The sequence below is a fragment of the Pogoniulus pusillus genome, chromosome Z, assembly GCF_015220805.1.
Source record: "Pogoniulus pusillus isolate bPogPus1 chromosome Z, bPogPus1.pri, whole genome shotgun sequence".
NCBI classification, from domain to species: Eukaryota; Metazoa; Chordata; class Aves; order Piciformes; family Lybiidae; genus Pogoniulus; species Pogoniulus pusillus.
In genome coordinates this window covers 69,642,793-69,658,768 of record NC_087309.1, presented here as the reverse complement: position 1 = coordinate 69,658,768, position 15,976 = coordinate 69,642,793, and the positions used below count along the sequence as shown (strand labels likewise).

The 15,976-nt window shown below is 40.7% G+C and overlaps 1 protein-coding gene across 1 annotated transcript in view; it reads left to right on the top strand.

Moving 5' to 3' along the window:
* Positions 1-1,648: 1,648 nt before the first annotated feature.
* The window catches only part of SMC5 (structural maintenance of chromosomes 5), a 51,504-nt gene continuing 37,176 nt past the window's right edge, over positions 1,649-15,976 (top strand). Inside the window, exons 1-7 of the mRNA XM_064176483.1 lie at positions 1,649-1,788; positions 4,369-4,510; positions 5,599-5,651; positions 8,847-9,009; positions 10,585-10,719; positions 11,710-11,850; positions 13,129-13,290. Of these exons, the coding sequence (XP_064032553.1) occupies positions 1,658-1,788; positions 4,369-4,510; positions 5,599-5,651; positions 8,847-9,009; positions 10,585-10,719; positions 11,710-11,850; positions 13,129-13,290 (927 nt within the window). The 5' untranslated portion in view covers positions 1,649-1,657. The remainder of the gene's footprint in view (positions 1,789-4,368; positions 4,511-5,598; positions 5,652-8,846; positions 9,010-10,584; positions 10,720-11,709; positions 11,851-13,128; positions 13,291-15,976) is intronic.

The following is a 15,976-nucleotide window of genomic DNA, read 5'->3' as shown; positions in this document are numbered from 1 at the left end:
TAATAGACACAAAAGTGTTGTTAATCTACAATGACACAATTTTGCACACTATTACAAAAAGCTGTGACCACAAATCTTACTAATTACCTTCTTTCAATTTTGTTATCTGTTGCCTTTCTCCATACCATATAGTACTAGAATGCATTTCTATGCTGCTATATTCTTGTACACTGACTCTTCTGGACATAGACTTGGTGAAGTGTCCAGTGAGTTATCTGAAGTGGCTGTTGGATGTCCTTGTGAGCTTATTTGGGTGTGCAGGTCAATTTCGTTACTGTATGTATCTGCACTCATTATGCTAGACTATAAATTTTAAATCTTCCCCCATTCCTCCCCTCTATCAGGAGCAACATTTTCACTGCTCTCATATTTCCCCTTATCTAAACTCCTCTCAAAGAAGCAACCTGACTTAGTTTTTTCCCCATTGGCCCAAATGCTGCAAAATCCATCCTCAAAGAAGTCTCATGGCAGTCTCAGTCTTCGCAGGGGTATTACTAGTAATAGTTCCTAGGTACAGGTGGCCTTGCAAGCACCCCACACGTCAACTATCCAGCTGATACTGGAAAATAAATTTTGTTTTCTTTGCAAATATTCTAGGAAAAAATAAATCACTCTAGTTAAGTGTCAGTTTATTTACATAATTCCACTTAAGCACAAGCAGTTTCTTATTTCTGTCTTTCACCAGTATTAAGCAGTCTCCTGGTCCTTCATAGCGGATTTGCCTAGTTATGAGGCCTTGTGTTCTAGCAGGAACTGTTGGTCTGGGAGGAAAGTGAAAAAAAAAAGGCATCTGCAGCAGTCTCAGTGACACTGAAGAATGCTCTACAGTCAAGGCGCCAAAGAATGCTCTACGGTCAAGGTGCCAAAGTTACACACACACGCATTCCTCTAGAATAGTTTTTACAGGACATCTTCCAGCAGATTTCCTGATCTCCGAAGTAACACAAGGGAAAAACGTTTCTCTTGTTGCTTTGATAACAATTAAAAAGACGTAAACAAAACGAGACAGCTCCTGGAATATGAAAACAAGAGCTCACTCCCTCTGACCCGACGCCTGCCCCCGTGAAGCCCAGGGGCATGGAACAAGAGCTCAGCTCTCAAGCACCGGCCGCCCAACTGCTCGCCTGTGCTGCCACCTCGCGGGAAAGCCTCGCCGTGCTGACTGGTGACACCGGGCAGGCCTCCAAGCCTGCACTCCCGAGGCCTGCCCAAAGCGCCCCGGGCTGAGACTTCCGAGATGCACGCTGAAGACGGGCTCCATGGCCTCCTTTCGGAGTGGTCAGCACTGGGGGTGGCTGCCTCCGAGGGCGCGGCGCAAACACTGAGGCCTATCACTCCGCAGCGTCCCGCCGGGAAACGCGGCTTGCGAGGCGGGAACGGACTCCTCTCCTGTGCCGGGACAGGCCCAGGCTGCATCTCACGCCCGCTAGGCCGCGCGCCTGCTGCGTCCCAGACCCGAGTCCCGCGTCCGCTCCTGCCTCGTCCCGAAGCGCCGCGGCCAGTGAACCGCCGAGCCGCAGTTCAGTCCCGCCCTCTAGCCCAATGAGCGCGCTCCGCTCCCGCCCGCCGGGCGCCGCCCGCCAATGAGAGCCAAGCGCTGCGCTCGTCCCCACCGTGAGGGCTGAGGGCGGGCTGAGGGGGGAAGATGGCGGGGGCGATGACGGGGAGAAAGAGTTTGGGTGCTCGTCAGCTCGGCACTGGCGGTCACCACCAGGCGGTGAGGAGCGGTGCGGCGCGACCCCACTTTGTCGAGGGCTCCATTGTCAGGATCTTCATGGAGAACTTTCTGTGAGTGAGTGAGCGGTGGGCGGTTTTTTTCCGAGTTGGCGGCGGCCCAGCGGCCGCCATTGATCGCGAGGAGCCTGCGGGCTCTTGCGCGTGGACTGTACTGCCCCAGCGGTCGGTGGGCATCAGGGCCGGCCCCAGCTACCTCCCCCACACCATCTTAAGGCAGATGTAGGCTGTGGAGTTGGCAGTTAAGCCAGGAGGGCCAAACCTGGAGCAGTAGACGGGCAGGCCACAGACGCCCTCGCTGTGGTCGCTCCGCTGTAGTGCACGAAGCGAAGAGTCCACGCTTGGTTGACACGGGGGTCATAATAAGGCCTTGGGTACCAAGGCTGGAAGAGGGAGCGCCTGGAGCGTTTTTTACCTGGACGTTGATGCATTGCTCAGAGAGGCGAGGGGGCCTGCGCTTTGAGTTACGAGTCTCCTAGATTCTTAGTGCACTGTCGGTTCTGCGGAGGTGCGTTCTCCGGTGGTGGTGGTGTCGGTTTGTCTTCACCTAAGGCGGTGATTCCTGTTCACGGCAGCCTCTGCCATGTTCGTATTTTCTCTTACTTAAGTGATTGTCAATCAGTGGAAGAGGGGGAGCGTGCCGGAGATGTGCATAGAGCAGCCAGGGCACAGCTCGGGAAGCATTAGGATAAATTATCTGTGGTCGTGTCTTTTGCATGTGCTTTCCCCAGCTTCTGTGCGTTGGGATTACTGTTCTGTTTAGAGCTATCGTAGTAGGTGCTTTCAGTCTTTTATATCTGGTGTTCTGATAGTTACATGTCAACCTTGAAAATAGGTCTGAATATCATAATTCAGGTCATGGTAAAAATATCAAGTGAAGCTTCAAACATAGTAGTATAAGCTTCATCATTAAGGATTCGAATATATTCTCCTCCTGAAGTATGTGGATTGTGTTATTGTCATATTAAATCATTTATCTTGAGAAGAAGCTCTTCACAGAAAGAGTGATTGGCTCTTGGAATGGGCTGCCCAGGGAGGTGGTGAGACACCACCCCTGGAGGAGGCTGGATGAGGCACTTAGTGCCATGGTTTATTTAATTAGAAGGGTTAAGTGATCAGTTGGACTCGATGATCTCAGAGGTCTTTTCCAAACTGGTTAATTCTGTGATCTTTCTTCTTCGGTCTTAGTATTTCAGTTTTTCCTCTGTGTGTGGTAAAGTGCAGGAACAGAACACTGGTTTGGTGTGTTACTGATCCTGACAATGCTAATGGTTTGTCTTAAATTTGCATGGTAGAGCCTGGTTTCTTTCTGTAGTTACTGTTGCAGTAGGCATGATGGATGCACATCATGTGCTGTAAAATTAATGAAAAAATAAGTCACTGATAGCAGGCTAAAGCTTAGGTTCTTGTAACTCAATAAAGCTACTTCAGGATGTGTTAGTATGGACTTCCACAGACTTCTTGTAGAGCTTAAGACCTAAGTACGTTGTACGGGTTGCATGAGTGAAATCTGCTTCTGTGACTGTGGTGCTTCAGGCAGATAGAAGGAAATGTTATAGACTTGACTGAACTCAATTTTCTATCTTTTTTAATATATAAAATAACAAGATGCCCTAATAAAGTCAGTATAAAATGCTGCTATTTGCATGTATGTAATTTATTACACATATTTTATATATATGTGTGTGTGTGTACACACACATATATGTATTTGTCTTGAAGAAAGTTATTCAGTACAGGTTGGGAAATTATGAGATACAAAGCAGCCCTGCCAAAAAGTGTCTAGTGCATGAGAAGCTGAGCATGAGCAGTCGAGCATGAGCCAACAATGTGCACTTGCAGGCCAGAAGGCAAGTCATGTCCTGGGGCGCATCACAAGAAGCATGGCCAAGAGAGGTGATTCTGCCACTCTGTTCTGATGAGACATAACTTGAAGTACTGTGTCCAGCTCTGGGGCCTCTAACTCAAGAGGAGACAGGGACCTGCTGGAGTGGGTCCAGAGGAGGCGTACCAAGATGATCAGAGGGCTGGAGCGCATCTCCTATGAAGACAAGGTCAAAGAATTGTGGCTGTTCAATCTGGAAAAGAGGAGGCTCCGGGACGACCTTATAACTACTTTCAATATCTGAAGGGGACATACAGGAAGGCTGAGGAAGAATGATTTAGAATGTGGAGCAAAAGGACAAGGGACAGTGATTTTAAACTAGGACAGGGTAGATTTATGTTTGACACATGGGGCAAAGTTTTTTTACAATGAGAGTGGTGAAATACTGAACAGCATACCCAGAGACATGGTTCACGCCCATCTCTGGAGACATTTGAGGTCGAACTCCATGTGGCCCTGGGCAGCCTGATCTAGTCAGAGGTGTCTCTTCGCTGCATGGGGGTTGGACAAGATGTCCTCTTTGAATCCTTTCTGAGCTGATGCATCTGTGAATATGTAAGTACCTTGGTTGATAGGAATGTTTTCCACCGTGTTTTAGTGTAGTTTGGCTGATACTATCTTAAATTAGGATTTAGTCTAGACTCGATAAAATTGCCTGTCATGTAATCAGAATAGTTTTTAGGTATTTTTTTAAAAGGTGGTAGTGTGTATGTATGTACTAGGATTAAAAAAATAATTGTGTGTTTCAGAACATACGATGTCTGTGAAGTACGCCCAGGACCCAATCTGAACATGATTGTGGGTCCTAATGGAACAGGAAAGTCAAGCATTATATGTGCCATTTGCTTGGGACTGGCTGGAAAACCTTCTTTCATAGGGCGAGCTGATAAGGTAACTATGAACTTACATAATTTTTCATGTTTAGTCTGAACGTGATCAAGAGTGCTGTCCAGCAGAGGAAGAGGATTTGCTTTATTTTTATAAAGTGCAAAGTGTCTGAATTGTAGAATAACCTGGTCATGCAAGGGCTTTAATCAAACAACTTTTGTCTTACCTACTTATTGACTTGGCTGAGTTACGAATGGAAACACCTGAGCAGAGTGGGAGTTATATTTAAATGTGTCTAAGCCTCCACAGTGGGGTAGGAAAATGTCACCTAGTTGATAAATAACGTTTGATCAGAAATACCAGCTAAAAGGGAAACTAATTTTTGAAAAGGTCTTAGTTTTCCAAGTATATAGAACTTCTAGAAGTAACATACCTGTAATATGCCTGAGAAATTAGCTACAGCTATGGAGTCCATGACTTTGACTTAAATGAAAGAATGGATTCTTTGGGGTTATTTGACTGTTTAAAATTTTTTTTGCTCCCAAAAGATCATGTGTTGTCATTACAGTAGAATGTTTTTGTTGGAAAATTTTTAAGTTTTGCTCTTGCTTTCATTGCTATTCTTGTTGAGTGAAATATATTTCAGTAATCTTTAGAACATTGAATCGAGGTATCTAAATGGTTGTACATATTTTCAAGCTGCAACCTGGTCTTGAGCAAATGAAAATATGGAAATTGAGTGCACGCCAGCACTATGCATTGGTATTTCTTTGACTTTTCATGTTTATATAATTTTATACTGTTAGAATTGGTAGTTTTATTATCATGGATATTTGGCAGTCTGTTTTGTTTATATTGGTTCTGTGGTCTGAATTCATGAGAACTTTCTATTCTCTGTCAATCTGTTGATTATAAATTTGTTCAGTTTGGGAGGCTACAACTGATCAGAAATTGTTACCCAGTGTAGAAAATTTTAATGCTGCTATTTGATAATGTAGATAATAGCATCTTCCTTTAGTTAATAGACAGCCAAAATGAATTTTAGGTTTTAATTGTATTTTTTTACAAATAATTCCATTGCAGCAATTATTATACAAGTACATCTTTTTGTAAGAGATTACATTTTAATACACTGTTATTTAATTTTGTAGGTTGGTCTCTTTGTAAAGCAGGGATGCTTGAAAGGTGTAGTGGAAATTGAACTGTAAGTATCAAAGTTATATTTCCTTGTGCATTTGTAATTAAATTATTTTCCCCCTATGGTCATTCACAAAGTTGTGGGGAAAAATTCTAGTCTATTGAGGTCCTTCTTTAAGCTTGATTTAATTTACTGTCTTTTTTTTTTATGCAGACTTTAATGTTTTAAGGTTAAATAATTATTACACAAGGAATAAGGAGTGACTGTTGGTCTTGGTTTTTTATTTTTGTAGCATTTTGCCTTGTCTTGATACACAAATATTATGTAAATAACGATTGATGCATGTGATATATTTAGTTTTTTATTACATTTTAGGTTTAAATGATTCAGATACAGTCAGTACTGTCATAATATAGTAGTTGGAAGCAGAGCTGTTAGCTGAAATAAGGTCAATTTGCTGCTCTATTGCAGGGGTATCAGATTACATAAAAGAAAGCAGGAAAGAGTAAAAACCACACAACAAACTGGAGCAAACCAGAACAAAAGGGCTGAACCTCTGCCGGGAAATTGGGGAAGAAACACAAAAAAAACAGAACAAGTAGTATATTCTACAGTTTTTAGGTTTCAAGTCCCATAAACCCTAGCCAACTGCTTTCCTGTCATACACTGTGCGTGGCGTCAGTGTGGCGTAGAATATACAGAATCACAGAATTAACCAGGCTGGAAAAGACCTTAGAGATCATCCAGTCCAATATATGTATGATCCAGCCTGCTCTGTTGCTCTGTGCCATTTCAGGCAGGTAGCTCTGTCCCTTGTCCTTCCTAGTGGGGCCAGTCAACTTAATACAGTCAGAAAGCAGAATGTCTTTCATGTAAACAATGTGATTATTTCAAATTAGATACATCCTCATATTACTTTAAAGTTTGAAGGAAGACTTGAAATATGTGAAGACTTAACCATTTTTACTGTAGTGGTTGCATTATCACTCAGACCTTTGTCTAAGTGATAGAAAATACGTAAGTGCAGCATACAGGGTGGAAGCTCTGCAGCAGTGCAGAATGTGATGCCAATGTGATACCCATCCACAGGAAGGGAAGCTGTGGATGTAGTCTACCTGGACTTCAGCAAAGCCTTTGACACCATCTGCCATAAGAAGCTCCTAGCCAAGCTGGCAGCTCATGGCTTGGACAGATTCACTCTGCGCTGGATCAAGAACTGTCTGGAAGGCTGGGCCCAGAGAGTGGTGATGAATGGTGCCACATCCAGTTGGCAGCCAGTCACTAGTGGTGTTCCCCAGGGATCAGTGCTGGGCCCAGTCCTGTTCAATATCTTTATTGATGATCTGGACGAGGGGATTGAGTCCAGCATCAGTAAGTTTGCAGATGACACCAAGCTAGGAGCAAGTGTTGATCTGTTGGAAGGTAGGAGAGCCCTGCAGAGGGACCTGGACAGGCTGGATGGGTGGGCAGAGGCCAGTGGGATGAGATTTAACAAGGCCAAGTGCAGGGTTCTACACTTTGGTCACAACAACCCCAGGCAGTGCTACAGGCCGGGGACAGTGTGGCTGGAGAGTAGCCAGGAAGAAAGGACCCTGGGGGTACTGGTAGATAGTAGGCTGAAGATGAGCCAGCAGTGTGCCCAGGTGGCCAAGAGAGCCCATGGTGTCCTGGCCTGCATCAGGAACAGTGTGGCCAGTAGGACGAGGGAAGTTCTTCCCCTGTACTCAGCACTGGTCAGGCCACACCTTGAGTCCTGTGTCCAGTTCTGGGCTCCTCAATTCAAGAGAGATGTTGAGGTGCTGGAAAGTGTCGAGAGACGGGCAACAAAGCTGGTGAGGGGGCCTGGAACACAAACCCTATGAGGAGAGGCTGAGGGAGCTGAGGTTGTTTAGCCTGGAGAAGAGGAGGCTCAGGGCTGATCTCATTGCTGTCTACAACTACCTGAAGGGAGGTTGTAGCCAGGTGGGGGTTGGTCTCTTCCCCAAGGCAACCAGTAATAGAACAAGGGGACAGAGTTTCAACTTGTGCCTGGGGAAGTATAGGGTGGATGTTAGGAGGAAGTTCTTGCCAGAGATCTGCCATTGGAATGGGCTGCCCAGGGAGGTGGTGGAGTTGCTGTCCCTGGACATGTTCAAGAAGAGACTAGTTAAGGTACTTAGTGCCATGGTCTAGTTGATTGTATAGGGCTGGGTGCTAGATTGGGCTGGATGATGTTGGAGATCTCTTCCAACCTGGCTGATTCTCTGATTCTATGAATATTGCTTTTTTGACAAGTATTTTAAAATTTGACATACGTACGTACAGTATTGGTTGACTTTGTCCCTTGGATTGTAGCTAAAAGCAAAACTTAAAGCATTAAAAAGTCCATAAAGGAACATGTCTTTGTGGGCTTTTTTGAAGAAGTCTGATTAGTAACATAAAGTAATGGACACTTGTGAGGAAATACCATGCAGTCTTCAAAAAGTACGCTCTTATCCCAGTGACACTTTCTCCAAACAGAATGATCTGTTGAATCACTCATTTCTACTTTGACCTCTGTTTTTCTAAAGTTCATGGTCTCCAAACTGTTACAAATACTTATCCTCCATCTGTAGCAATATGCTGCCTGAACAGTCACTAGAAATTTTAAAAATCAGAATGGTGACCAAAATGTCAAGAGTTTTTGCGTTACTGCTCATTTGTTATGATGCATCTTAACCAGACTACATTTTTGAAAGTAAGTGTTGAGCTAGAGAATCCAGTGAACAATCAGTGTGTATTTGCTGATCGTTAAAAGCAGGATAGGAAGGCAAGTTATTCTTCTTTCTGCTGTATGATACTATTTTTGTTCCCAAAGGGAATGTATATGCAAAACTTGTTGATGTAATACTGAACATTACTATTTTTTTACTTTGAAGGCATAATGTTGTACACCTCCTACATACCACTTCTAAAACTTAAAGTCATACAAAACCCTCCGCTTATTTATAGAAACTGTTCACATTTATAACACCTTTTAAATAACTCACACATTGAGCATGAATTTGTCATATAAATAACCTCCTCTAAGATGTGCAGATATTCTTGCTGTTTTATGTATGAGATAACTCATGTTTGAAGTACTGGACCTTCTGAAGCTTTGAATATGAATCTGCCACTACTATCTACTTAATTGATATTAAATATTCAGATACCTAGAAATTGTAATACCCTAACTGACATATTTCCACAGTTGGTAACTTCTGCATACTCTCAAAAATGGAAATGTTTTTTATTAATCAGATGCAAGACACCTGACAATATCATTATCACACGTGAGATTCAGGTGACAAACAACACATCCGCGTGGTTTATCAACAGAAAGCCAGTAACCCTGAAAACTGTAGAAGAGCAAATTGCAGCATTAAACATCCAAGTGGACAATTTGTGCCAGTTTCTTCCTCAGGTATGAATGAATTTTGAAAGACAGTGGGTGCAAAGGGCATGCTGTGTTTTGAGGTGGGGGTTGTAACTTTCTTAGCTTTTCTAGTCCTTAAGCAATTTAATGAGACAGCACAAAGCATGAGGGTAATGAGGTAGGTATACTGGTGTGATGGTGAAAAAAAGGAACTGTGTGACCTTTAAGGCTTGGTAATTGGATGGTTTTATACTTGTCAGCTGACACTGAAAGGAGAGCTGCTGATGTTCCTTACAGTGGTGGTTTAGTAGCCGCACCACAGCGTTACTTCTCTGTGTTGCTATAGTCATGTTCATAACAAATCCACAGGGAAATTTTTGTAAGATCTTGAGATCCTGTCTTGTCTGTACCTTTGCCTGCATGGTTCCTGTAGTTCTGCATGCCTGGCTGTTCTAGGTTTAGGAATCACAGAGTTAAATCCTCTAGGAAAGAGTCATCCAGGGGGTGGACCCAGGAAAGCATTATATTGTTGTTCAGTCTGATAATTCTGCCATCTCTTTATAAGATGGCAGCAAGGTCAAGTTGTCCTTCCTTTCCTCTCCTTCCTACCTTCTGTCTCCAGCGGGAGCCACTTACCTGGTAAACATGTAGGGCGTAGGCTTGCTTATGACCTGCAGAGGGCTGTTTTGGCCTAAGGGTGGCAGAGACGCTGGGTGGGGAGAAGAGGAGCAGTGGGGATTGTAGATTGGTCAAACTGGGGGAAAATTTAAGAGGGTGGTCATGTATGCTGTATATGTACTAAGTACTCATCTGCTCTGTAATTTTTCTGTAACTTTTTTGAAATACGATTCTGTATTTCTTTCAAATTTGAGAGCATTATAATTGTGCTCTTATGGGGGCATGAAAATTATTCTGTCCATGCTTTAAAGCCATGACACTGGCTTTCCCAGTCAATCTCTGCATGCACTTTTCTCTGGTTATGTCTGTTCACTTCCTCAGGACTGCTTCTTGTACTTGGTAAGTGAGGGGGAAGAGTTGTCTGTTCCTCAAAAATACCTGGAAACCAGTCCTAGCTGACCCTGCACTTAGAGAAGCCTACTTCAGGAGGATTTTTTTTTGTAATTTCAGTAGCTCAACAGTTTCATGAACTTAGTGCATGACTTAAAAATATTTAGAATCAAGTTATGTAAGAGTAAAATCATCCTAATGTAAAATATCTCCTAAGGGACAGACAATATTAATGAATATTACAAGCAGTTTCTGTATCTGAATCCATACTTAAGCATGGAAGCTTTGTCAGAGCCTAGCCAAACATGGGTTTATTATTCTATATAAGGAGAAGTGCATTCAAGTAGTGAACCAGCCATTGTCATGAAAAGCTACCAAGCAGCCTACAACAACTAACATTTGAGCCTAAATCATTCCAGAGGAACTCTAAGAAAACCATGTATGAAATACTAAAAATGCTCAGAGAGGTTTAGCTCATACCTGGTGTTGGTTGTCCTGTGCTTAACTATGCCAGACTCATCTGGCATAGAACTGGAAGTCAAGTGGTGTTTGTGAGAAGTAACTGTATTTCACGGTCCTAACTAATACTGTATTTTTGTAACTTTATTTTGGTAGGACAGAGTTGGAGAATTTGCAAAGCTGAGTAAGATTGAATTGCTTGAAGCCACTGAAAAATCAATTGGTCCTCCAGAAATGTACCAATTTCACTGTGAACTGAAAAACTCCAGAGAAAAAGAGAGAGAACTGGAGGTAAATACAAACATTATGGAGACGGAGGGCAGTCATTGTTGGAAAATGGGCATAATAAAATCAATTGTGATGGAATTAGAAAGGAATTTAAAAAAATCTGTGGTAAGGTATTTCTGCTGTGCTTATCTCAGAATTTACTCGTTCTGACACTTACGTACTTGTAAGTACAAAGACACATGTGCAAGTCATCTTGACACGGAGGACGAGGGATACTTGCTGTAAAGTGCTCGTCACTTCTGTGGGATTCTTGACTGGCGGGAACTCTTCTGGACAGTTCTATAAACTGTGGACAAAATTGTTGCCTGCTATCTGGTTTTCATGATTTGGAATATTAACATAAGGGGACAGGGACAGTGTACGCAGTAAGCTTCAATCTTGTTGCCATCCTGGTTGTAGGACACAGGGCCTTTCCCTTATGGTTACTTGTACTGTGATCATATCAGAGTGCAGGCTGATTGCTCTTTGGAGAAATAACCTCTTCCTTACTGGTGGAAGTGATGTCTTGGGAGCAGTGTTCTGAGAACGATGTCTGTCCTTGACCGTTTTGTCACTTTAATCCTTTATTCTGCTGTTTATTCTTGTGCTTACGCACACATTTACGTTCATACATGCTGCATTCACATAGCAGCCTCCCGTTCTTCTGATAAGAATCTCTACAAGATCTTTTTTTGCTGTTTGTATAGATGAAAACCAGTTACAGAAATTTAGAAACGTGGAGGCTTGAGCTATATGGAGCAATTTCCTGAGAAAGTAAGAAATAAAAATTAAAATACCTTCTTCAGATTAAAATTTCTGTTTACATTAGATTTGTTTTCATAGAAAGCTTGACAACGATTCCTGGTTGGGTTGTTCCCCTCTAATTACTGCTGTACTAAAATGTCCTCTCTAGTGTTAAATTTCTGCTTTAATTTACGAGACAGCTGGTGTTTTGCTGAAAAGGGTTTTCACAAAGTAGACGCTACAAAACATGAGAATTTATTTTCTTAACAGACTTTGTGCAGAGACAAAGCTAACTCTTTGGAGAAAATGAGACAGAGAATTGAACGATACAAACAGGATGTTGACAGATACCATGAGCGTAAGCGCCATCTTGACTTAATTGAGATGCTTGAGAGAAAAAGGCCTTGGGTGGTAAGTTTTTATTTTCTTTTCAGTGTTTTCTTACCTAACCCACTTCTCCTAAAACTGCAGTATTAGAAATATACCAAAAGTTTATTTGACCAGAGTGACTTGAACATCATTACAATTGGTTGGTGCAAACAGCCAGGACCAGCAATACTGTCCTTGGCAGAACTTTGATCGGATAATGTATGTTTGCTTGCTTATGCAGCTGAACTGAGGAGGTTGCTTAAGAAGTAACAAGTAGTTGCTGCCTGTTTATAAAAGCTAGTAATGCAGACCAAGAGCAGTACTCCTTTTATTCTTTGTGTATACTACTGTCTTAACATGAGAGCCTAACCATTTCCACTTGTTTATTCCAGCTGCATTGTTTTATTACTTACATTTTTTTTCACAATCTATATTATGTTTTGTCTTTTCCAGCTTGTCTTCCCCCTTTTCCGGTTTTATTAGTTGAGGTGTGCTGTACATGACATCTATCCTAGTCAGTAGAGGTTGCCAGTCTCAAAACTGTTGGTGTTTGGAGATATGGAAATTCTAAACGTATTTTTTAAAAGAGTCTAGAATGATGGGCAGGTCATTTATGCAAAGTGAAATAAGTCTTTCTGAACAGTGTTGATGGTTGTAGTTGAGTTTACTGTTGATGCTCAGTTGGATTAAATTCTTATAAACAGTTTAAACTGACATGGATTTTATTACATTGCAGCAGTGTGTTGTTCGTAAGCTTTTTAGATATAATGGAGTACAGGTATAGCACTTACGAAATCAACGTATTATTTGTGGAAAATTTATGCATGGGATTGTGTTGTGATTTTACACATTAACAAAGCCTGATTGTGTTTATAAAGAACTTTTGTATCTCTTGCATGCTCAAGAAAATGGTTCAGGAAATGTACCTTTACTGCTTCAAACCTTGGTGCTAACTGTACAGAGGGATAAAGGAGTTGTAATTTAAATAGTGGGTGGTGGTAGGTGCTAAGGAAGTATAGGCTGAATGCTGTGGCATTAGAACTGGACTTCCACACATATAGAATGGTGCAGATTTTTCTTACTAGGCATGTATTAGCCAAGATAGTTAAAAAGGAGATTGAGTTATTTTACTAGGAGACATGTAAGTCTTACATGGTTAGTATAGCCTGATACTCGTAAGGTATTTGCAAATACAGAAGTCAATAACAAGCTGCTGAATGAGGGTTTTATGCACCTTACGTACAGCTAAATATTAGAGCAGTATAAATACTGGGATAGAAGACAGAAGTCTTTAATTATTTCACTTGCAATTTGTCCAAGGAATATGAAAATATTCGTCAGCAGTATGAGGAAGTGAAACAAAGCCGAGACCAAGCCAAAGAAGAAGTGAAGAATCTGAAAGAAATGCAGTCCCCAGTGACAAAAAAAATCCAAGAAACTGAAGAATATATTAAGAGTCTGGATATGGAAATCAGAGAAAAGGTAGTTATTTTAAGTTCTTGCTTAATGTATGTAATATTTCAGATGTTCTGTGTTCAGCTTTGTAAAGTGTAAAGCAGTAGCCTCTTCCATCATAGTGTGCCGTAATGATCTGTATCAGAAGTTTTCCTGAAGTATACATAACCTCGGTTTTCACTGCTTCTCTATGGTTTTTTTCTATTAAAAGCAGTAAAACTCATGGGATACCTTGAGCAGCAACTCTGAAAATCTACTCTCTTTATATTATAAGAACATGCAAATTTGAAAATCCCATTCATGGAACCTACAAAATCTTCAGGGATATAATGTTACTGTTTATCTATGTTAGATAGTTATCCTGAATTAGTTGCCTGTTCTCAGCTGTTCTGTAGCTTGGGTTTGTGGATGTTGTGTATCTTAAAATTTACCTAGTTTGGGTGGTTAATTTAAACCAAAGGACAGCTCTTCTGGCTTAAAAGCATTCCTCTAACATTTAACTGTTTCCATAAAGTATATTTTTTTTCATTAGAAAGTAATCCTTCATCAGTAGTGAATACTTGTAAGTATAAGAGAATTTAATGATAAAACTACCAGTACATTACAGCTTACTGTCTGTTTTTTGAATAGCTACTCTTTCTGGGGATATGGAAAATTACTATTTCTGTATGACAAAAGTACTGTAATTCTCTGCAGGATTCTAACTACCATCTACCATTAAGGTCACAGAAATTGTTGTATGAACATACTGCAAAAATTTTTAGTGGATAATCAAAGTTAAATTATAACATGAGAGTGTTTGCTGCAGTGAGTTTTATTTGAAGATAACTGATCACTTCAAAGGACTTGATGTGATGATACCTGTGACACCTGTAGAGGATAGCTGTCATGAAGCACCTTGTAGAATCAGAATCTGAAACTTCAGTGGTATTTAGTGTATTATGAACTAATACACAGTCCATGTACTTTTTTAAAAAAATGAAGAACACCCCCAAAACAAACTACTAACCCATGAAATCCAAAACAAAATATAAACCAGAAAGACTAGCCAGAAATAAACAGCTGATGGTTGTTCACGCCACTTCTTTGTTGTCATTTAAACTGTGCCAGGCAATAGTATTTATCCAAGCACATTGTTACTTATTAAGAAAGCACTTTGCTTACTGTACTTTTAAAATTCTGTGGTCCACAGTACTTAAAGAGATTTTGTGCTGCAATTCAAAATTTGTACATGTTTTAAAATGTTGTGTATTGTTGGTTTCATTGTTTTGTGGGGTTTTGTTGTTCAAGAGTAACTGCACTTCCTTAGAGGAAAGTTAACATCTGGAAATTTGAAATTAATTTTTGTAGTGCAGGAATTTCATGCTTGTGAAGTGCTAAGCTTGGTTTTCTTTGCTTTATGTTATCCTCCTTGGTTTCACTCATAACTTCCATTTTAATTAATATTTTCCTATTTGTTTTTCAACAAATGAGAGAGAATTCTGCTGATCTTCTAACAACTGTGATAACGACAGAAGTACTGTGCTGTATTCACATAGAAGTTACCCTCTGTTGATAAAAATTGCACTCTCTTAAGAGAAACCAAGGACAAAACAGTAGTTCAGTTTTAACTTGCAGTTTTAACTCAGTATAAGCTGTTTTCTACAGAACTGTGAAAGAAACATACAAGCTGGTCAACTCACACAACATCAACATGTTTTTCTAAAGTTGTTGAATAAGGCTTTGGCACATTAAGTTCACAAGGCTAACTGGATGCTGAAATGGTGTTTAATTTGGGCCCAGAGAATGAATTAGGTACATTTTACTGTACAATGTTCCAGAAGACAAGTTAAAAAGAGAGAAGCCACATTGGAAGTAATTTAAAGACCACTTACCAAGATATTCTAATACTGCTTTCCAGTGCTTATTTGCTTTATTACTACCATTATTTTGATTATAGCTGATGCTTTGTTTTATGTAATGTTAGAACAGATTTTTAGACCTGAGAGTTTTTCTGATGCTAAATGCTACAATTCTAATTTGGATGATTGATATTCCATCTTGAATAAGTCCCCAGATTGTCCAAAACTCTCAGAAAAAAAGCTTAAGGCAATATGTTACATACATGGTTATTGCGTAATAATTTGTATGACATCAAGCAAGTTAACAAGTTCTTAGAGGTATACTGCTACTTTTTGAACTTCTGTGACAGTAGCACTTTTTTCTGTACTGAAATCTCTTTCTGTCCTGCACATCTTCTTAGTTGAACTGTAAGAATTTTCTTTTAAAGGACAGTTAGTTTTGGCCTAGGGCAAAACTGAAGGTTTTTTAGGTACTGTACTGTAAAATTGCTTAAGTTGCTACTTCTTCTTTAGTTCTTCACGTATTTGTAGATACTGCTATGAATTTGCTGTAACTTAGAATTCTATCTTTGTAGATCCAAGTGTTTCACAGATAATTATGCTGTAAGCCAGCAGGAGTTGATTAATGAATGACTTTAATAACGAAGCAGTACAACTCGTTTTTTGTCTAAAGGTTGGTGTTTAGTGCCAGATTTGAATCTGGCCTGAAAAAAGTAAAGCATGTTAGTATCTTTAGCATGTCCTACTTTGGACACACAGACCTACCTGTAGGGAAGGCAGTTATCTTCAGGTCCTTTAGTCCAAGCTTATATCCATTGTCAAATAACTGTGTTTGAGGATGTACGTGTGAGAGCAGAGATGAAACACCCCTT